General features: G+C 44.7%; 1 protein-coding gene across 2 annotated transcripts in view; it reads left to right on the plus strand.

Annotated features, from left to right (window-relative positions):
• ADAM9 (ADAM metallopeptidase domain 9) overlaps positions 1–24,354 on the plus strand; it is a 563,447-nt gene that overhangs the window by 153,486 nt on the left and 385,607 nt on the right. For both annotated transcript variants that reach the window (XM_086943740.1, XM_086943741.1), the window contains exon 2: positions 18,356–18,453. In XM_086943740.1, the coding sequence (XP_086799866.1) occupies positions 18,356–18,453 (98 nt within the window). The remainder of the gene's footprint in view (positions 1–18,355; positions 18,454–24,354) is intronic.

The raw sequence follows: 24,354 nt of genomic DNA on the forward strand, positions 1-24,354 counted from the left end.
CAGAGTGGAGCTTCAGAGTGCAGAGTGGAGATTCAGAGTGCAGAGTGGAGATTCAGAGTGCAGAGTGGAGATTCAGAGTGCAGAGTGGAGCTTCAGAGTGCAGAGTGGAGCTTCAGAGTGCAGAGTGGAGCTTCAGAGTGGAGCTTCAGAGTGCAGAGTGGAGCTTCAGAGTGCAGAGTGGAGCTTCAGAGTGCAGAGTGGAGCTTCAGAGTGCAGAGTGGAGCTTCAGAGTGCAGAGTGGAGCTTCAGAGTGGAGCTTCAGAGTGGAGCTTCAGAGTGGAGCTTCAGAGTGGAGCTTCAGAGTGGAGCTTCAGAGTGGAGCTTCAGAGTGGAGCTTCAGAGTGGAGCTTCAGAGTGGAGCTTCAGAGTGGAGCTTCAGAGTGCAGAGTGGAGCTTCAGAGTGGAGCTTCAGAGTGGAGCTTCAGAGTGGAGCTTCAGAGTGGAGCTTCAGAGTGGAGCTTCAGAGTGGAGCTTCAGAGTGCAGAGTGGAGCTTCAGAGTGGAGCTTCAGAGTGGAGCTTCAGAGTGGAGCTTCAGAGTGGAGCTTCAGAGTGGAGCTTCAGAGTGGAGCTTCAGAGTGGAGCTTCAGAGTGGAGCTTCAGAGTGGAGCTTCAGAGTGCAGAGTGGAACTTCAGAGTGGAGCTTCAGAGTGCAGAGTGGAGCTTCAGAGTGGAGCTTCAGAGTGCAGAGTGGAACTTCAGAGTGGAGCTTCAGAGTGCAGAGTGGAGCTTCAGAGTGGAGCTTCAGAGTGGAGCTTCAGAGTGCAGGGTGGAGCTTCAGAGTGGAGCTTCAGAGTGCAGAGTGGAGCTTCAGAGTGGAGCTTCAGAGTGCAGAGTGGAGCTTCAGAGTGGAGCTTCAGAGTGCAGAGTGGAGCTTCAGAGTGGAGCTTCAGAGTGCAGAGTGGAGCTTCAGAGTGCAGAGTGGAGATTCAGAGTGCAGAGTGGAGCTTCAGAGTGCAGAGTGGAGCTTCAGAGTGCAGAGTGGAGCTTCAGAGTGGAGCTTCAGAGTGCAGAGTGGAGCTTCAGAGTGCAGAGTGGAGCTTCAAAGTGGAGCTTCAGAGTGGAGCTTCAGAGTGGAGCTTCAGAGTGGAGCTTCAGAGTGGAGCTTCAGAGTGCAGAGTGCAGATTCAGAGTGGAGCTTCAGAGTGCAGAGTGCAGATTCAGAGTGGAGCTTCAGAGTGCAGAGTGGAGCTTCAGAGTGCAGAGTGGAGCTTCAGAGTGCAGAGTGGAGCTTCAGAGTGCAGAGTGGAGCTTCAGAGTGCAGAGTGGAGCTTCAGAGTGCAGAGTGGAGCTTCAGAGTGGAGCGTGGAGCTTCAGAGTGCAGAGTGGAGCTTCAGAGTGTCAAGAGCAATGCCAATAGCTCTAACTTTAACAAAGGCAAAACCATTGCATTGTAAATGCTTGTTCTTCTTAATTTAGGTCGCGCTTGAGCATGTTTTCTTTCAAAGTATTAGAAAAGGAAGCTCTTGCTACCAAATTAAAAGAAAACAATCCACATCTCCCTGGAATACGAAACTGCCAAACTGTAGTATGCCTGTTGTGCCCGCGTAGGGCAGTGCCAGTGCTGCTTTTAGATGAGAACAGCCGAGGGTGCATTGGCGTTTTTTATGGGGGTGGGGTTTATTTCGAAATCACCCAGCCCTCCTTTTTTCTCATCTTTATATCACTGTGTGAAAAACCAAGTAGACTCCATTATTTAGTTTTGTACTTGTCTTGGAATTCAAACGTGGTCTTCATTAGAATCAGATAACTGGTACAGTAACACTTGAAGTAGGCGACGCCATTTTCACTTTTCTGTCACAGACTCACTGCTACATGGCTTTATTGAAAAGGCAGGGTTATTTACGTGTGCAAGTGTTGTACATTTTTATTAGGTCTCGCCTGTCGATGCGCATGCGCATCGAGCAAGCGAGACTATGGGGGCTTATCCACTCTTTGTCCAACATGCAAGGAATCGTGGCGATTCCTTGCAGTGCCCGTGACTTTTAAGCTCAATGCGCATGTGCAATGAGCTTAAAAGCACGTGCACATCAGTTCCCTCACCCCGCCGTGTCGCATTTCTCCTCCCCCCTCCCCTTATCTGCCGTCCCTTCGTCTGTTCCCTCTCCCCGCTCCGCCCCCTCCCCTGCCCGCCGTGTCGCATTTCTCCTCCCCCCCTCCCCTTATCTGCCTTCTCTCCGTCTGTTCCCTCTCCCCGCTCCGCCCCCTCCCCTGCCCGCCGTGTCGCATTTCTCCTCCCCCCTCCCCTTCTCTCTCTTCCCTCTAGGAGACCCAGTGAGCACATGAGAGCCCTGACCTGCCTCGACCCACATGGGCCGCCTCCCACAGGCCAGCACGAAGATTCTTCTCGTGAAACGGTGAGCGACTTTCTCTTATGCCCCTTTGTCACAATCCCCTGACCTTAAAATGGCCGTTTAACTAGGACCCCCACAGGCCAGCACGAAGATTCTTCTCGTGAAACGGTGAGCGAGTTTCTCTTATGCCCCTTTGTCACAATCCCCTGACCTTAAAATGGCCGTTTAACTAGGACAAGTCCAACAAAGGTCTAACTATAAATCCTTAAAACTCTCGCCTGTAGTCAAATTGTTGGCGCCGTGTAGCCGACTCACAAGACCCTCTTCTTTGACTTCTACGAACTGCCTCCCATGCCCGGTCACCACAGGGATTTCAACTCGGTGTCCCTCTGCTGCGGCCTGCTCCGGCCGAGACGCATTTCTCCTCCCTCCTCCCCCCTCCTGGGTCAGGTTACCCTGCTTTCTCTTTCGCTTTTTTTCACGCTCATGCTTATGATTTCTTTATTGTATCTTGTGCTTCTCCGCCCATCTAATGGTTGTTAGTGCGCTTTACGTTTGAACAGCCATAGAAAATGAGATTTCTTATATAATAAATATTTAACTTGCATACAAATGGGAGTGCTTTAGTGGGAGAGCGTGACAATTGTTCGTAGGGATCATTTGAAGATAGGGAGGTGCGTCATTTCCTGTGGAAAACGCGGAAGAGACTTTTCACAGTTGAATGGAAGGGGTGATGGTAAAGTGTGTTATAAGAGGCATTATAGCATGTACAAGATGGTGGGGATAGAATCAACGATCCTCAAGTTTACGCGCTCAATTATACATGAAACAGTGGTGTTTCTTCACAAATATATTTCTTTTAATTCAGATGTCTTTTGTAATTAAACCAATTCTTCATTCATTGGTACATCCAATTCACTTGTGCTTGTTACTCTGCGAACATAATATGCTCCTTATGTCGCCATAAACGGTTAACTTGCATTTGTAATCACCCAATGCATTTCGGGTCATAAACCTCGACCCTTCGTCAGGGGTCTGTGGACAAGGGATAAGACAGGACCAACGTTAGTTGCTACCACAACTGTCTGAATGTTAAGTCAAAATTAACAAACGAAGAAACGGAAACGTGGAAGGAGATAGAAAGGTGGGAGAGTTAAATCGTGCAATGCTAAACTGACCGTCGTGTATTTAAAGTGCAAGGATAACTCCAGAAGGACATAACAAGAAAATACGTGCTCTTTGCAAATTAGCCTTACGAGTGTATACACCAAACCAGTCACCAACCTTCACAATGCGGAAAACTTACGAAAAAGCGGCAGACGCCGTCACCTAGACGCGGAAATTGGAAAGGAATGCTGAAGTGCATGAACTGCATTCATTGTAACAATGTAATGCTAGGGAAAACTTTCACTCATCCATCTAAAGGCTATCCAATTGAACTCAAGCACACAAGCACCTGTGACACCACTAATTGCATTTACGCTATCAAATGCCGATGTGGAAAAGTTTATGTTGGCCAGACCGAACGTAAAATAAAAATACGCATCACTGAACACAAAAGCAATATCCGTCAGGCCAATATAAAATCATCCTTAGCCAATCACTGGAATGAAGCCAGACACCAGATATCTCAACTCAAATTCACGGTTCTGGAAATTCTCCCACAACGCCCTGACATGGACCCATTAAAACAGAGATTACGTTCTGAATTTCACTGGATTAAAAAACTGAACTCGACACATCCCTTCGGGATGAATGACCGTGTGGAACATTCATGTTTCTCGTATGGCTAATTTGCAAAGAGCACGTATTTTCTTGTTATGTCCTTCTGGAGTTATCCTTGCACTTTAAATACACGACGGTCAGTTTAGCATTGCACGATTTAACTCTCCCACCTTTCTATCTCCTTCCACGTTTCCGTTTCTTCGTTTGTTAATTTTGTGTGGTAGCAACTAACGTTGGTCCTGTCTTATCCCTTGTCCACAGACCCCTGACGAAGGGTCGAGGTTTATGACCCGAAATGCATTGGGTGATTACAAATGCAAGTTAACTGTTTATGGCGACATAAGGAGCATATTATGTTCGCAGAGTAACAAGCACAAGTGAATTGGATGTACCAATGAATGAAGAATTGGTTTAATTACAAAAGACATCTGAATTAAAAGAAATATATTTGTGAAGAAACACCACTGTTTCATGTATAATTGAGCGCGTAAACTTGAGGATCGTTGATTCTATCCCCACCATCTTTTGGATGTTACAAGGCACGGCCAGACTCCGTGCGACGTTCACGCGCCACCACTACCTTTTGAACCTTTTTTGTTAATCTTTGAACATTGAGTGCATAGGGATTTCACTATTTCGCATTATAGCATGTACACATTTTGTTTGGCCGTCTCATTGAAGTAACACGCATGCAATGCACTCTATACTATTTTAAGCTCATGCAATAAAATAAGCTCTTGAATTAGTACTTGGAAAATATTTCAGTACAGAGACTTATGACACGTGCATTGCGACTAGGCTCATTTCAGTAATATACGTGTGTTCCAATTGTGAAATGACATCCAGAATTGATATTCTATTTATCACACCAAGCCACCCTGTGCTTAATCAAATCGCTCCCTGTATTATATCAGAACGCAATTGATAAGGTGTTTTTAAATATAAGCCCCTTTTCCATCTTTGTTTTGTTTTTGTTTTGCCAAGTAAGCATAGGCATTCCAGCGCCTATCGAATAACGTTTCGAGGCACAAAGGGTCTCACAGTAATGCTTTTCACCACTTTTATTGTGACACTTTATTATCGCCAGGTCATTATTAATAATTAAAGGATAGGCGATTACACACGATCCTTACTTATCGTATGCATAAGCAAATGCATATTATTTTTGGTAAATGCGGGTTTCACCAAATTCAAATGCCTACGCAGCGCCAAATGAGTTTGAGCGATAAAGGCGACACTAGAAAGGGAGCCGGGAGCAGAGGAAACTGTCCTGTAGCATTTGTACTTGCATAATTTTACTCAAAAGACCATACCCTTTAATTATTTACATTTTTCTCCAGCCACATACAATAAAATATATATTTTGTGAAGAACTTCTTAATCCTCTAGTGTGGTTTCCTGATTTTTTTTACTTGTTTTTTATCAAATCCGCCTCCACTGTATCAGGGGTTTCACGATTAGTGCTGGAAAATCAGATTTAATGGCGCTGAAAAAATGTAGATTAATCGTGCTGGAGCAGCGGTTTAATCGAACACCCTCTTTGTTTATAGCATCCAGGGTAAGCTGGCAGCCTCATTGGGAAGCATGCCTGCCCCTCTCTTTGAAGTGTTTTTTGTACAGCAGCGCATTGAGGCTGCGCAGGCGCTCTACACGTGACCTATGACATAACACGCGGTAAAGCTTCTCAAAAGCACATCAGGGTTAAATGTTAAATTTAAAAGAGGACCCTAGACACATATTCTCTCTTCCATCCTACAGAGGAGCCCAAGCGCCTATCTTACAACTTTTCGAGGCTTCGAGGCACAAATGGGTCTCACACCAATGCTTTTCGACGCTTTTAGTGCAACATTTTAATATGGCCAGGTTGTTTTTTTTAATATTTTAAGAACAGAAACATACATGGGATCGTTACTTTGTTACTTTTTTTTTTATTTAGCTGGGACTGAGGGGGGGGGGGGGGGGTGAGTGTGATTTCGGACAATATATGAAAACACTTCCCACTGCCCCCGCCATTAACTAAAATATGAAATGGTTATTCAGCAGTCTTTGGAAATTCCTGGAGGCAGAACAAGTGTTTGCACTTGAAGGGTGTGGTTGGCTTCTCGGATTGCAATAATGTCCAATTGTCTTGAAAGAGCTTGGCAATTCAAATCACACCTGTACTAAAATGCAAGGCACTTAGCTGCCCTCCTTCCAAAATATCAGATATACACATACATTGTATTTTTTTTCTGTTTGGTGCATTTCTTATCTGCAAAGGACACTCTGTAAACAGAAAGCATCTCCAAATGTGCCCTCCATAGCAATACATATTATTATTATTATTATTATTATTATTATTATTATTATTATTATTATTATTATTTCTCACACTCTCACTCACCCTCACACACACTCACGCACCGTCACACACCCGAAGCCTCACACCCCCTCACTCACCCTCACACCCCCTAACCCGCACACCCCTAACCCGCACACCCCCTAACGCTCACACCCCCTCACCCCTCACCCCTCACCCCCTCACCCTCACCCCCTCACCCTCACCCCCTCACCCCCTCACCCTCAACCCCTCACACCCTCAACCCTTCGCCCTCAACCTCTCACTCACCCTCACTCACCCTCACTCACCCTCAACACCTCAGCCTCACCCTCACTCACCCTCACCCTCACTCACCCTCAACCCCTCACACTCACTCACCCTCAACTCCTCACCCTCACTCACCCTCACTCACCCACACTCACCCACACCCACCCTCCCTCAACCCCTCACCCTCACTCACCCTCAACCCCTCACCCTCAACCCCTCACCCTCAACCCCTCACTCACCCTCACTCTCACTCACCCTCACTCAGCCTCAACTTCTCTCACTCACCCTCAACCCCTCACCCTAACTCACCCTCACCCTCACTCACCCTCAACACCTCACTCACCCTCACTCACCCTCAACACCTCACCCTCAACCTCAACCCCTCACCCTCACTCACCCTCACCCTCACTCACTCACCCTCAACCCCTCACTCACCCTCACTCACCCTCACTCACCCTCACTCACCCTCACTCACTCACCCTCACTCACCCTCACTCACCCTCACTCACCCTCACCCTCACCCTCACTCTCACTCACCCTCACCCTCACCCTCACTCTCACTCACCCCCTCACCCTCACTCACCCTCAACCCCTCACCCTCACTCACCCTCACCCACCCTCACCCTCACTCACCCTCACCCTCACCCTCACTCACCCTCAACACCTCACCCTCAACCTCAACCCCTCACCCTCACTCACCCTCACCCTCACTCACTCACCCTCAACCCCTCACTCACCCTCACTCACCCTCACTCACCCTCACTCACCCTCACTCACCCTCACTCACCCTCACTCACCCTCACTCACCCTCACTCACCCTCACCCTCACCCTCACTCTCACTCACCCTCACTCACCCTCACCCTCACCCTCACCCTCACTCTCACTCACCCTCACCCTCACCCTCACTCTCACTCACCCCCTCACCCTCACTCACCCTCAACCCCTCACCCTCACTCACCCTCACCCACCCTCACCCTCACCCTCACCCTCACTCACCCTCACCCTCACCCTCACTCACCCTCAACACCTCACCCTCACACAGTGCAATAGGTCTCAGACCATTTCAGTTACCGCTTTAAGAAATGTTTATGGCTTTTTTTATTTGTAATTCTTTAGCATTGGCTACAGGAAACAAAAATGCTAAACATTTACAAAAAAACCCATAAACAATTCTAAAAGCACTAACTCTAATGGTGCGAGACCTATTGCATTTCCAATGCTTGTCTTTATTTTGCATTTGCAGTTTGGCTTTTTGCATTGTTTTTTTTGTTTTAGAATCGGCAGCACTCCAACACAGCCAGACCTTTGCCTAATATGCACTATGTGAAAACGAAAAAATAGAAAATTGAGAAGATTGTGAAGATCTTGAAAATTATGAGCTCCTTAGTACGACACAAATATATAAAGAAGGCAAGATAAATAGAATGTGTAGCAATGCTATAGTCCTCCAATGTCTATGAGCCTGCACTCCTAAGGCCAGCAGCTTTTATTTCTAGTGCCCCCATGACACTCAAGTATTCACCACTATGTTGACAATCCACATTGCCTTTCACCCTAACTCTTTCAGATTCTGTCTGCGTTTTTGGCAACAAAATTGTACTCCGCGGGATACCAACAGCTTCCATTGTATGCCGTGTATTCAGTTTTTGTTTGTGTCCATGTGAGAATTATAGGACCGATTTGAAGGTAAAAACAACATAAGAAATTGGATTTTTCTAACTTGATCTGCCTTCACCTCTCGGTCTCCCCTGTTAAATTATGAATATCCCTGCCCTTTCCTGCTGCAATGCTCCAGTATGTGGGAACAATGAGTGGTGTGGAGGGGCTGGACTGGAGATTTAGGGAGCATTCACACACTGCTGAGCAAGCACTATTGGCAAAAACAGTGTGGTTATATTTTAAGTGGATAGCTTTAGGAGTTATGCTAATTCCAATGGCAAGCATGGAAGTCGTTGGGCAAAATTCCAGATACATAGAAGACTGTCTTTCAACCCTCCCGCAGTTCGTTACCTCAAGTCTCCAAACATTCACATCTACCCCAAAACTCATTTGTAAAGTCAAGTGGACTAAAGGCTGATCCAGCCGCATCACTTTTTTTTAAAAGTAATATCTAAAACACATTTAATACAGACACGAAAATTTAACCATCCCTGTACTAGTTATCTCATTTGCAGCCAGCTGACAAAAATGCATGGAATTAAAACATCGTCAAAAATGCTTAGCACCTCATCCGTTCAAATTTTGGCATTTGGCCCTTAATTAAAAAAAGCAAAAAAACCAGCATCACTATTTGATGTAAAGCATTCCCCACATCAGGACCTCAATGGGCCAGTCGTTCACAGTAACACACAATATTCTGTTGAATTTGTGCCCATCCCTTTAGCACCAATTACTGCAAGATATAATGGGGAAAGAAACAACCATGAAAACTAAATCAGTATCTTGTATCTTCTTTCTTTTTATTTTTGTGTACCATGTTATTCTTGCGACAGACCTGTATCAGCTCTTTCAAATTTCTACACAGTATCATACATCTAGTTGTTTACAGTCCCCAACATTTTACTGTGCAGACCATCACAATTGTGTCTCTCCAAAGAAAAAGGAAATACCCTCTTCTAAAACAGTTGTCATCTTACTTCTTTAAAAATAAAAAAAATAACAACTGTTTCTTTGGTGTGAGAACTTTGGAGATAGTAATACATTGTGTGTGGTGTTTCTTTTGTTAAATTACACAACATTCATGTGTGGTATCAAATACTATTTGTTTTCAGAGACACCACAACTTCCAAAATCAGAATTTGCACAAGTCGGAGTTTGAAAAATATATTAACAGTTTAAATTACTCCTGAGATACCTTTGTGGACTAGACGCCCTGTCTAAAATGTTCTTGTCATTTTCAATGATCTTGAATTCTGGGATGTAATAATGAACCATTAAACAAATGTCAATTATAACTCTTCTCACCTTGCTGCCACTTCATGTTTATTTCTTCCTTTTTGGGTCTCGGCTAGAAGCGCGCAATCCATAGTCGTCGGCTCAGCCGACAAGACCGGACAAGGAGTGGAGACCAGAGCTGGCCACGCGCACAGCATTGTCTATGGCAGAGGCGGATTCGGACGCGCGCCTTGGGTTTGGGTCGCGCGCGTGAGCTTGTAACGTAGGCGGCTCACGCGTGCGACCCAATCCCAAGGCGCACGTCTGAATCTTCCTCTGGGGCTCGATTTTGTTGCGACACGTGCGGTGCTAGCGTTTCACTGCTTTCCCCTGCGCCACGCTGTCCCTGGGAAGATTATCATGTGCAGGCATTGCCCCTTTCCACCGCGTGGGGAGTCCCGCATGGCGACCCCCACCTCTTTCATATGGAGCATGGCAGCGAGCGCCTCGAGCGAGCTGGGGCAACCCAGTGCTGGGACACTCGCTGCGGTATGGCCGTGCGTGCTACAATCGTGAATCAATTTCAACAGCTCGTGTGGGCGCTGAGAGGGCCGCCGTTGTTTCCCCCAGGTCCCTGCCCAGGCTGGGAAGGAAGGCGGTTTTCGTAGTGTTTAATGCTTCATAGTTTGTTTGGCTCCAGACTCCTTCCCATAGGCCGTGGAGGCTTGCGTCCTCAACACAGAAGGTCAGACAGAGTTAGGGCTTTACACTTGCAGACCCCCCCTTATGACCTCTCTCATGTGTAGCATAGGTGGAAGGGGTTGCGCGTTGTCAATAAAAATCCACAGACCACGGTATCGAAGTGGTTGGATCAAACAGCACTCGCACTGGGCTATTGCAGGGCTGACACAGTTATTATTCGCACAGCTCTGATGATGTACCTCAGGCAGGGGCTCACAGCTGTTATTATTCACACAGCTCTGATGATGTACCTCAGGCAGGGGCTCACAGCTGTTATTATTCACACAGCTCTGATGATGCACCTCAGGCACGGGGCTAACGCAGTTATTAATGACACAGCTATGATGATGCACATCAGGCAGGGGCTGCCTGCTGCTATTATTCACACAGCTCTGTGTTAGCCCGTGCCTGAGGTGCATCATCAGAGCTGTGTGAATATTAACTGCGTCAGCCCGTGCCTGATGATGCACCTCAGGCACCGGCTCACAGCTGTTATTATTAACACAGCTCTGATGCGCTCTCTAATACTCTTTACTAATAACTCTCTCCTACTCACTATCAACTTCTTACTCTACTACTTACTCTGTGTGTGGGTGCTAATGCAATAGGTCTTGCATATGCAAGCGATGAAGCTATTGGTAATGTAAATGACAATGCCATTTATTTATTATTTTAAAAAAAATAAAAAATCATGAGCAATGCCAATAGCTCTACCTTTATTGCTGCAGAGACCTTTGCATTGTAAATGCTTGTTAAGTTAGGTCATCTCCCCACATATCTACTACTAATTTAGTTGGAGAACAACAGCCTGATCTGCTATTGGAGATACATGGTTGAAGCCGAGTGTTGTGCCGAATAGATTTTTGGGATCAGAATATAACTCACAATTTTTCTGATGGCCACTGCACATCAGGATCTGGAAACTTAGAAACTTCACCTCCAAAATCACCCACACCACACAACAGCTCTTACATTTATTGATTTTCACTGCTATACTGTATGGGAGAATAAAGCAGCCCAAAATATTACATTTTTGCAAGCCAAATGTTCAGCCAACCACTTTTTGTTTATACGTTGCTAAGTAGTCTCCCAGTTTAACAACAGTGTCATTGTGAAAAGTAGATAACACTGTTTGTGTGTGTGAGTGTGTGTGTGTGTACACACCCCATGTGTGCATGTTCCTGGACTGTATGAGTTCTTGTTGTAGGACCTTAAATGTGAGTGTTATTTTAAAGACAGATACTCTGACTCTGGATCAGAGACTGATACAAGAGAATAACGTTTCTGGTGGGACACTGTACATATGAATACTTGTATGTCTATGGAGAAGTGTGGCTCAATGGTTAGAGGAGGCATACCCGGAAGCTGAGGTCAGACCCGGGACCAGGGTTCAATTCCCGACGCGGCAGGGTCTGAGCCCAAGTGTCCACGGACTCGATAATTCTCACTTCGGTGCCTACTCGAATCACGGGTTCACACTCTGCAACTCTGGGCAATAGCTTGCTTAATCTCCACTACGGCCCCCCGCGGCGGGATGCCTGGCTTTCACCTTGGGGATGCCCAGTACGGGTTATCTCACAGGGAAAAGCCAGGACGGGTTCCCAATGCAAGCGCCGGGACACCCCATTGGGTTAGCCGTGCGCTATATAAGATACACTAAAAAAGAAAAGAAAAATGTCTACCCATAAACTAAACATAAAGCCTATAGAAAAATACCTAGTTTATTTTTTTCTTGGTTTCCATGCTGTTTTGTTTCACTGAGGATGAGTATGTCTAAAACCATGTGTGTGGAGGCCTGACTGGTTTACCACTGTACAGCACACCACTTGTTGATGCCCTGCCAGTGCCCATCAGCATGTGGCTGTTACAAACAAAAGTAAGCATGTTGGGATACCGTGTTTCCCCCTTAAAGGACAAGATGCACGCACTAGATGTTAGTGAAAAGTATGCCAGTTGTCCACAGGAGGGACCTTTCTGTGAGGTTAAAGAGATGGACCTTACTTTTACCACACTTTTACATAATCGCATTTGTGGGCAGAGTCCTCAGCAGCTGCTGATACTGTAAGTCACAGTTAAGGGAGAAGAAAATCCTAGGGCTCCTGAAGGTTGACAGTGGCAACAATTAACCCTGATGTGAGGAAACGATACAACCATGTCACAGTTGGTGTAGAGTTAATGGAGTTAATGGAGCAAATAATCTGGTGTCTTCTGCAGGACAGAGTTGTGTGAAGTATTTATTTTCCCACCGAAAGTTAAGATGGCCTCAGCAGCTGCTGCTTTGGGCTTAGTGACTGTTTTGGCTTGGCAGATCCATCAATGCAAGTCCATTAGGGCCTGTTGGTGGTTCCTGGTGTTGCACAACAATTTATGCAGTCTTCCAGGTGCTGCATGTGGTATTATACGTCAGGTGGTTTCTGTGTTGACCACCTCTAATAAGGTGTTGGATTAGACTTTCCAGGGCTGGTGTAGTTTTCTTGCATTGGTCATCAAATGTGGGTGTAGTGGATACCGAATGTAGAAGGCTTTTGCGGATTCCTTATAGAATTGTAATGCTACCTGGGTGAGTGAGGGACCTGATGTGGTAGAGGTGCTACACTATGCTGTGTTGGTGTGGCAGACTGAGTAAATGGTGAGAGTTGGCGGTTTACATTTTGTAGTTTATGTATGTGGAGTTGTGTTTTCACTTAATTCTGGGATTACATCATCTGATACTCTTTTGGATGGAATTTCCTGTATATACTGTATCATGAAGTGTTTTCTCACATGATAGGCTTGCATACATATTTGGAAGATTAATTGTGATTGTTACACTCAAGACATTTACCCTGTATTAGAACTAATCTAGAAAACAAGTTAGGAACATCCGGCTCCTTTTGATGCTTTCACCTTGAACACCTGTAAATAAAGCCTTTGACCAAGAATATAACATCTTGAATAAACCTACAATATATATTTTTTTTCCTATCAATCTTATTTTTTCTTTAATGTACTTGTCTGTTAATTAACTGCACTTTTATGTAAATGTTACCAGGCACGGCTGTAGAAAGAGTTGGTTGTAAACTAGTTTGAGATGGAAAGAGCAAAATTGTAAATTTATTTTTAAATATAAGTAGATTGGATACAAGCCTTAAGGCCAGAAAGGGGCAACCAAGAGAAAGAATACCTACCTAAAAGCCTTAAACGTCAATATATTGGCACCATAAGTGGCCTGTGTCTTTCAAATGTTGATGTTTTCCTGGCGCCTATGATTTCAATTTTCCCAGGCAAAAAGACTAATACTGTCAAACTCGTAGGCCAGTTGGTTGAAGTTTGGTTTCCACTTTGAATATCATATTCTCTTATTTTTGTCACTACCGGTAAGATTTTGTTGAGTTGCATTAAAGGCTAAATTGAGTCATCGTAGTCTTACACTGCCATCCTTTTCTAGCACTGTTCATGTTTCTCACCCCCCCCCCCCCCCCCACCCCCACCCCTCCTTTAAATGCAATTCAGAGGCACCCCAAAGTTACATTTCATTTTTAGAGAAATCCATTACGAGTTTTTATGGACTGAAACGAGAGTTAGCTTAACATTTTACAAATTGAGAGGCGAAGTCCTGACCCATCAGGCTGCGTATGTCTCTGACCTGGCTTACCAAGTTTGATCAAGCCAAATCTCACTGTGTGAACAATTTAGCTATAATGGTGCTCACGTCCATGTTACGGGAATACAGGAAAACTGTATTTAATCAATGGAGCCCACTGGCTGCTTCCTTCTATGTTCCATTGCAAGTTAAACAGTTGGACAGAGCCTATTGTGGTATAAACGTCCTATGATGGATTAGTGTTTCAATATCCTAAGCTGCCACATTCCTTACAGAGTTCCATTCTTATTTTCAGGTCTAAAAAGTTATAGTTTGTGCTAAAATCTCTCCACATCTCTGTCCATAATAGTTGTGTTAGAGCTAATCCTGATTACAGGATTAGCTCTAACACGCATGCTACTAACACGCTATAACACGCATGGCTACTGTTAATGGACATCCTAACTTAAAAATTATAAGTGTGCAAACTTGGGGATAATGTCCACTTTCCAGTGTTGGTACGATTTGGAAGTGTGTAGTGTGTTTATATAATAACATTAAAACGCAGGTGTGGTGCAGCACAACAAACATGAGGGTTATGAGTAAATTGTGTAAAAATATCCCTTTTCTTCAATCATGTAATGCTGTGAGATTTAATTTATAAAAACATTCTAGTACAATTCAACTTCTACCATGGACTTTTTGCTTCTGGAAAGCACCCCCTGGGATTTACTTAATCTGATTCATTATTTCTGCCTACTCATTGTCTTCCTCATTCCAAAACGAATGTGCATAAAATTCCCCTGTTAATCACTTGATCCCTTGGACAAATATCAAGTTGTTCTTCAATAGTATTAATAATGTCTTGTTTTATTTTATCCAAGGGGGTTATCCAAGGTAAGTTTTATCAGTGGCCGACAATTGCATTGTTCTGAGCTCTGTTTTGCAAGCTATTGTACTCACAGTGGAAAAAGGTTTTCTCATGCCCTTGTCAGGAGAGTACATTTTCACTCAGTCAATGGGTCATTTAGATGTGGGAGATGCATTTTCTCCACTTACATTGATGTATGTTTTTAACCCAGTCTAGGACTCCCGAGTAAATAAAAGTAATGTTAATACTATTTTAATGTTTTAAAAAAACTGGATCCTACAAAATATAAATCAAAGATCTCCTAATCCCATCTGTAAATGGATCAGGGTTGAGCCAGTACGAGAATAATAGACCGGAAGTGAACTCGAGGCTGAAGCAATGCACACAGTGGTCTGTGCGTGAGAGTAAACAATGAGGAATGCTTACTCGTTTTGACTGAAAAAACAAAAAAAGGGAGGGCTGATGTACTTAGGAGGTACTTCTCCTATTTGTCTGAAAACATGTACATTGGTAGTTGTGAATAGAGTTGCAGGTTAATCAAACCCTGAAACAACTGCTTCCCATCTACTGCCAGCCACCAGGTGTCGTTCCAGGGGGAGTCGTGGTTGATCAGCACTTTGGTATGGTCCGTTTTGAGCTTCAGACAGTGTCCTACATCAAGGCTGCGAAGTTCGTCATGCAGTTGTGGAAGTTGGTCTTGGTGGTGGTGGGGGTCTTCTGAGAGCAAGAGAATGAGCTGGGAGTTGTCGGCCTAGGATATGATGTTGGTAACGTGGGTTCTGATGACGTCGTCTAGAGGAGTCGTGTAGGTGTTGGAGAGTGGGGCTGAGGGATGAGCCTCGAGGGACACCGCAAATGGTGGTAGTGGGTTCTGAGGTGAAGTGAGGTAGCCAGATTCTCTGCACGTTCCGAGAGGAATGATGCAATCCAATTGAGTGCGTCTCCCTTGATCCTGATCTGGTGCAGTCTCTTGATGAGTGTGTGGTGGGATACGGTGTTGAAGGCTGCAGAGAGGTCGAGGAGGATCAGGGCTGCGGATTCCTATCTGTCGAGTAGGGTGCAGATGTTGTCCGGGGCGGCGATCAGGCCAGTCTCGGTGCTGCTGTTAGTACAGAAACTGGATTTGGAGGTGTCTAGCAGGTTGTTTCTCTCCAGGTGTTCAGTCAGCTGTTGTTTGATTGCCTTCTCCAGGACTTTGGTGGGAAACGAGAGCAATGAGATGGGGCAGTAACTCAGGAGTTAGCTTCGGTCTGCAGAGGGTTTCCTGAGGGGAGGTCTGACTTTCATTGTATTTCCATGCATCGGGAAAGGTGGCTGTAGTGATGGATGCATTGAGGATGGTGGTGAATTGGTGGCAATCTCCTTGCTTCCTTGGTTGTAGAGGCGGTGGGCACATGTGTCGGTGTGTGCTCCTGAGTGGATGGAGTTAATGATGCCTGCGGTATTCAGTGTGGTGAGGTGTTCCCATGCGGTGACGTGTTGGTCGGGGAGGTTTCTGTTGGTGTGAGGAGACTGAGGAGGTTAGTAGTTTGGGGCTTGACTTTCCTGTAGATGGTGGATATCTTGTTGGGGAAGTGATTCGTTAGGGCATTGCAGAGTCTCTGTGAGGGAGGGATCGTGTTCTCAGTGGCTGTTGGGCAGGAGAACTCTCTGACGATGGTGAATTCAATGAATATTTTCCGATCTTATGTACCCATCACTCGGATTGTGACGTGGTTGCTTTTCTGTTTTGTATTAATGTTATTTTATTACAGTTCTGTGACGCCAACAATAGTCCTGTCTACTGTTTGTAAAACTATAAATAAAAGCTCTATAAGGTTTATTGCAAATATCAAGGATTTGAATGAAAAGAAATCATTTGTTTTAACGTTTATGTCCTCTAGAGCTTGGATAGAGGCTCTATGTCTGATCACATTGCCGTGTTTTCAGCTTCACATCAATTAATCCATCAAGCAATACTTGCATATTGCGGATTATCACCCGAGAGGGGCTGTGATGCTTGCATCAGTTGAAGAGCCAGGTCTTGAGTCCATTCCTGAAGTGGATCAGTGAGGGTAAAATGGAGGGAAAAGATGTTCCATGACTTGGCAGCAAGGTGGAAGAAGGATCGTTCTCCAGAGCGGTGGATGTGTGGTATCTGTGCGAGGGTGAGATGAGCGAATGTTCTTGGGAGGTTAGTGGAAATTCAGGTGGTGGTTCATGTAAGCTGTCCTAAGTCATTTAGGGCTTTGTAGGCGTGGGTCAGAAGCTTGAATTGGCATCTCTTCTGGATCGGGAGCCAGTGGATTTCCTTCAGGTGTCGGGTAATGTGGGTCCTCTTGGGCAGGTCGAGGATCAGCCTGGCTGCTGCGTACTGGATGGTCTGGAGCCTTTTCATGAGTTTGTTGGTGGTGCTGCCTGGATAGAGTGCTTTGCCGTAGTCCAGCCAGCTAGTGATGAGGTCTTTACATAGACTGGTGACATCAGGGATGACAAATGGCTTGTTGACAGCACTGGGTGCCGGTACTGATAAGTCAGTTTCCTGTTGCAGGGACTATCACTAGAAGAACATTTAGTGAAATTTCGTCTCCATCCATGCATGTTTATGAAGTCAATATCTTTGGTCTTAAGAGGACTCTTACTAATGCCACAGAACCGTGAGGAAACTATTTTTTTATGGTCTTACTTGACTTCACAGCTGTCATCCCACAATTATGTGAGCATCACTAGAGAGGGGCTTTGGCCCCCCACTGACATGTTGGGAGTCAGGAGTTCATGTTGTGAGTTGGCAGAAGTTGTGTGCTTCCACAAAAAAGTGCTTCTGTGATCATTTTCTTTCTTTTTCTAGCTGCCTAAGCAGCCTGAACTTTCATGTGCTTACAAATGACATTGCTATTAAAATTTCTCAGATAACTGGTTAATTCATACACTTTTTCTCTGGCAGCAGCACAGATGGGAGGAAGGCAGTCATTATACTACATTGATTTTTAGAGCTGACTTGAGAGTGCAACTATCACCTGATCTTTTATCTTCCACTAATAGTATTCTAATGTTCATTGCTTCCACACAAATATATCCATTCCTATGTTAACTACTTTTAATGCTTCACATTACAACATAACACTCCTTTAAAGCCAGACCTATTGGCATTGCTAATGCTTGTTCTTTCATGCAGGGCATTATTTTAGGTGAGTCATTACTTATGCCCTCAGTCCCCTGCCTCTCTATTCAGTTAAGATATGTTCAGTGCTGAATGTAGTGAAGTGCTTACAGGCCTTGAGGAGACATAAAAAAGTATTGATGATGGCATCAATACTCTTAGCCTTACCTAGATGTTCAATGCAGGCAGATTCAAAATATGGCCTCATTTTTGTGTTGGTTAATTCCTTTTGGAGTAGTGAGTGTTTTCTCTGTGAATCGAAGGTTGTATTTTTCGTCGCATGAAGAGCATGGTAAACATCAATACTTGTATGTATAGTGAGCCTTGTGTCAGTACATACAGTGATTGAATGTGGTGTAATGTTCTTAGTTAACATCACAATGATGACATTTTCCAACTCTAATGCAGTTTATATTCTTTTACCTCAATGAAGTCTAATCAAGTTGTTTGACATAATGTTAAAATACTGTGCATAACAGTGAGAAAAATGCATGGATAAACTACAGTGGTAAGAGAATGATGTGGTGTGTTATTTCATTACATATGGTTTTCTTCTTTCTCAGGTTTACACCAAACCTCTCTTCTGTCATCATATGAAACAACAATCCCTCTGAGGGTAACCAGGGACAGACGCGAAGCCAACAGCTCTTTTACAAGACAGGTACAGACTTCTTCCATTGTAGCAACATTTCCTGTCAACTAGACTTTAGATATACCATTGTGGGAACACACTGCAGTGTTTTGCATAATGGGACTATTATTTTTAGGTCTGTAGTTCTTTGCAAGTACTGTATGTCTTACAAGACATTAAGAAGATACCATATTTTGACAATTGGCAGAGGCCCAGTTGGTTGTCTGCCAACCAGAAAGAAGTTTGCATATCAGAATGATTAGCAGATCCCTGCAGGTCTTCCTCCCAGAAGGCTCTTCAAGTACCTTTGCTATTCAGTGGCAGAGTGTTGTCAACTTATATTTGGCATGTGCCGGAATTGTTTACCAGCCCAGCTGCCTGATCATTGTGTTTGGTAACAGTACATTTGTTATAACTAGTGCTTGTTTACTCAAGGGTGTTGTATGCGTACCTGTGTCCTATTTTATAGGAAACATTGGAATGTAAGAAGCTCCCTTGAAAACAATGGAGTGCTCCAGGCTTCTAATGGCCGGTAGAAGCCGGGTGCTCCAACATTCCAGTGTTGTCTTTCACAGCTGTTGCTGTAAACAAAGGACTCACTGAGCCCGGCTCCGTGAGGCCTTTGTTTTATTTGTTAGAACATTCTGCCCTCTTTAGGCGGAATGTTCTAATAGCCTTATAGCCCTCCGTAGCTGGGCTATACTGGCATTAAAGTGCTGCTCCCTTCTTAAAGGCCCTCGCCTCCGGCTTGGGCCTTTAACGCTGCATCGGGCCTTTAAGGCTATAGTGGAAACCTAGATAAAAGACAGCAGAGTGCCCTGGGCAAAGATACAGTGAACAAGTGGCCTTGGGTATGCCAAGCATCACCAGTGATGGTGAGTTTGGTGGCTTGATAGGCGGCGATGCTGGTTCTGAGGGCTTTCCAGATGATACAGCCTGGTTTTGAAGATGTTGCTGGGAGTCAGCGGAGCTCCATCAGAATTTTAGCAATGCATACAAAATTACATTATTTCATGTATCCAAAGCGTATATCTACAGTTCAGAAAACAGCGATGACTCCATCTCTTACAGGAGTCCTCATCAATCAGTTTTAAAGATGCTCCTGATTCCTCCTGCCATGGTCTACTCAATAGGAACCCCTCATTTACATCTCCACCACACAACTGTACAGGATCTTGCTTCCCCCATTCCTTCCGATGGCTTTCTGTGTTCCACTTCTTGAAATGTATAGCTTTATCCAGCTACCGAGGTGGATTTTGCTTCAGAAATCCGATCGCATTCACACATACATACCCACCCTAATGACCATCATTATAGCTGTGTTACAGAACCAAGAGCATAGAATTTTCGTTTACTTTTTTCTAAATAATTTAAAAATTGTTTAATACCACTCAGTTGTGTAAAACTGTTGATCAGTAACTTCACCATTCTTCACTACACCCATTAATTCCAATTTGCTGCTAATCTACTCCAGTTTTTCCCTCTATCCATCATGATACACCGACATTTTTTGCCATATAATAAAAAATTAGGTTTGTAGGTCTCGTGGCGTGGACTGCGCACATACGCAGTCGAGCTTGCGAGATTTTATGTTCTTGAGTGGCTTTGACTAGCGGGCTTTAAGCCCCGCCCCTCTTTCCCATTGGCCGGCGTCACCGTGTAGGCTAAACTGTGGCGGGCCATTGGGAAAAAGTACGTTGTGACGTACTGTTTCTCTTTTAGAGCCGTCCCACTTGGACGGGCTTCCCTGAGTTACTGCTGGCGTAAAAGGTTTGTTATCTTCTTTATGGGTCCAAACAGATGGCCCCATAAAGAAGATAATAAACCTTTTAAGCCAGCAGGAAGTCCGGCCGAGCCTTTACAAGTGGGACGGCAGAAAACAGAAAAGTCGGCGTCGTGGCGAGCTATCGCGGCACCCGCGCTTTACTGTTAATGTTATAAGTAAAGCGTGGGTGCCGCGATTATACCAAAAGTAAAGAAGTAGAAAAAAGATCTATTTCTTTACTTTTGCTATAATCGCGGCACCCACGCTTTACACTTTTAATGTTACAAGTAAAGTGCGGTGCCGCGGCTGCCTAGCGAACGCTTGTTTTCTAATAAATCTACGTCTCATTCTTTTTTATTATCCTTGTTCTTCGCTTGTTAACATTGGGCCTGTGTCCTGGGCGTCCCCTTACCACAGGTGCTCAGTGTACGTCAGAGAGGCACGCAAGGACACCGGCACTGTAGGATTCAGCGGAAGCTAATGATTAGCAATATCTCATTAACGATATCTGCAGGGAAAATGTGTCCTCGAGCCTCCTCTCCAGGGCGGTCGTGCTCCCCAAGGCTCTGCACATCACCCACCGGGGAGCTGCAGGCCTTGGCCTCTGGAGCGTTCATATCTTTAAGAGAATTCCGTGTAGTCTGTCGTAAAAGTATTTTGCCGAGTTAATGTGCCTGCCGAGGCTGAGCTCTGTGCTCGCTTCGCAAGTCACCGGTTTGATTAGTGAGGCCGACATAGCCTTTCAACTTTCTGATGTGATAAAATGATCCTTACGTTCATTGACACCTGAGTTTTACAGCTCTATAAAGATGCAAGACTGCGATAGTAGGCGCCATATGGAACGTTAGTATCAGCTGGTGAAGGGTACACTTCTGTTGCATTACTTTCCTTTGAGTGCTTTCAGTGTGATATTGTGCTTTAGTATTGTGTCACGTGACTGACGCTCTTGATGTAAAATACCGCTGGGGCTGATGGTATAAAACATAAATTTCATGAGCCCCCACAGTCTTAATTATTTTACTGTGGAAGGTGAACTATTGCTTCCGAGAGTCGTCCATGTCCTTCACACCTTAAATTTAATTTTATTTTGAATAATTAATAATGTTTCAACTCCAGTGTTCAATTTTAACTGTTGAAGCGGAATGAACGGCTGATTCCTGCCCGTGGTCTGCAAGTTGCATACATCTCGCGACCACACTGTTCCACTAGCTGTCTCGCAAGCACATCCCAAGCATGTCCTGGTCCGGGACGCGCAGGGACTGAACTCGGCAGATAAGGCTTTCCCTTCCGTCAACTAACGCCCACATTGCCAAATCACTCTTTTTTTGGCGCTGCTCGGTAAGAGAGAAACTGTTTGCTTTGAGGAGCGTTGAATATTTACTGTATTCTCTGCACTCGGACCGCCGTTTGCTTTTCCTTTTCGCTTGGTGGTGGTGGACCTTCGAAGCTTCACTGGCGGACTCTCGAAGCTTTACTCGCGAAAGGGCCAGTGTGGTTTAATGAAAAAATATTATCCGGTCCGCTGGAATTATGCGGCATGGATGGCTCCAATTATGCAACAGAGTTGACTAAGTCATGTGGTGGGAAAATGTAAATCATGTGCTGTAATTATCACCCGGTTCCTTGATGTTAAAGGTAAGTTACAGCTTATCTTCTGTAATCACCCTTTTCTCGCAGCTCTGCTGATGTATAGACTTCTTCACAGCTTCCAGCAGCACTTACCATCAAATAAAGAGACAAACCTCCAGCACAGCACATTAAACAGAGCATGCCACACACACCTCGCTTCAGACACGCTTACCATCACCATCTCTGCTGACAGCACAGACATATTTCTGGTAATTCTGATTGTTCGTATCCATGACTCGCTCCCTGCAACCCTACCTGTGAAAGTGCTTTGAAGCAGGCTCTAGGATGTCCTAGTGCTGCACAAACAATAAATGATGTAAAATAAAAAATATAGCTAACAGAGCACAGCTTTGCCATAAAACAGGCTGCCACTGGGCTCCCAAAATCATGTACCACTAAGATACCTCATACAAAGTCCCAACACAACATGCCACAATGACCCAACAACTCAAATCACATGTCAGTTCAATACCGTGACATGACTCACACTGTAGTTACAATTTGCCAAACGACACATTATTTTAGACTTGTCCAGATACATACATCAGTCTCTCAACCCTGCCACAACACTTTATTGCGTGAAGGAAATATAGTTTAATAGAAATTGTCATCAAAACCGCTCGCCCAGATTGGGCACAACCACCCCCACAGAACCCACAGAGCAGACTTATTGAACTCATACCACACGCATGCAGAAGGCTCTAAAGCTATATAGTAGGCAAACCATGCCAATCAACAGGTGAAACGTTTCAGGCTCCACAATGTAAAACTGCCTACAGCATTCTCGCCCGTCCCTACTGTACTCTGAATGGCCCCTCCATATAAGTATTGAGATCTTCGCTGGTACGAAAACAATTTGAATAAGACCGCGAAAAAAACAACTATGTTAGGAGGGGGTGGGGCCTTGTGTTGAGCAGCACCTAAGATGCACTTTCCTTGAACCATGACTCAGGATGTGATCAGTGTTTACATATAAACATCCAAATGTGATTTCCACACAGTTATAAAATAAGTGAGTTTGAACCTTTTACTGATCGGACCAATCGGGAGGCTCACCTTAAAACGTCTGCCTTTGACTCGTGAATAGTATATCTGTTTTGGAAAATAACCAATCCTAGGCAAAGGAAAGGCAGTTATTTATAAGCTTTACCATTTTACTCATGTATTGCTTCCACTCTTCCATCTTTAAAATGATTTCGGACCGGTAAGGCCCCTCATCTCCCCACACAGAATCATGTGCTCATTGCATGCGCTAGGTGAACATTTATAAATGGCCTCTGGTAGAGCCAGGGACCGGTGTTTGGGTTTTAACCACTTTGGGTAACTTTCCATGTGATTCCAATTGATCTGACACTGGCTATAGGTGTATGATCTCAATTAGAAGTATCGTTGGTAGTTTTATTTCACTAGCAATGTGTTTTACATCAAATTTGTCATCACACTAAATTAACAAAAGTTTTAGCCATTGGCAATGGTGCAAGGACATCTCCGTCTGTTTTTTGCTCACTGCACAACTCCAAAAAGGGAGAACCTCATACAAAACAGGCTTCTTCCATCTCCAGCGGCCACAGGCCATTCCAAACTGCTAAAAAAACACCCCTATGAATGGGAACACAACAACCCTAGACCGGTTTGAGCTTAGTTGGATGTCATCAGTGAAGTGCAGCTTGGATCCTATGGCACAGTGAGTGCCTGCCCACATCTGGGAATACCCAGATACACATAGGGCATTACACTAAAGCAACGCAAAGCGATGGTTGGAACACTTGCATATGAATCAGTCACCAGAAGTTGCTCAGAGACCTCAAATATTCCATTCATTACCCCTTGTTCTCTTAGTGAGGCGTAAGGATATTGAGAGGAGTGTAAAGAAGTCCGTGTATTTGGTTGTACCGCTCGGAAAGCACAGAGCGCTAATTACCACTCAGTATTTCCGAGTTATTCTGTCTTCAGCTCATGTAGGAACCTGGACATGTTCTGAGTTAATGCTCGTGATGTAGACAGGGTATTTTCCAAAAAACAAGCCGCAGATCCATGAAGACTTATTCCCACCACCATTTTGGAGTATGTGAAGCAGTGCTCTTTGACGTGATTTTACATGACTATGTGAATAGCCTACAAAGAAACTAAATATTAAATAATTATACAAATATAATTAGCCCAAATATAAAGGACTGTGCCCTCTTTTTACTTTTACTGATATATATGGTGGTTACGATTCCGGGCCCAGGCACAATAAATGCTTTTGTGGGTCGCCCCAATCAGTTGGGATGGTCTGCCGCGAGGAGAATCTGTCTGCAGTGTGAACGCCCCCCATTTGCTCTCGACACAGCCCTTGAGCCACCTTTCTCCAAGGTCAGTTTATTGTGCACAGCAGGGCAGCAGCAGCCTCTTCTTTTACAGCACTCATACATTTGGAGTAGCACGGTGTTATTATGCAGCCGCGCCGGGATTCAGACGTGTGATCTTCTGCAGCAGACACATTAACACCGTTGAGATGTAGAACTCGGCAGATAAAGTGTTGCACAATATCTTAT

Source organism: Lissotriton vulgaris, chromosome 11 (assembly GCF_964263255.1).
Source record: "Lissotriton vulgaris chromosome 11, aLisVul1.2, whole genome shotgun sequence".
Classification (NCBI taxonomy): domain Eukaryota; kingdom Metazoa; phylum Chordata; class Amphibia; order Caudata; family Salamandridae; genus Lissotriton; species Lissotriton vulgaris.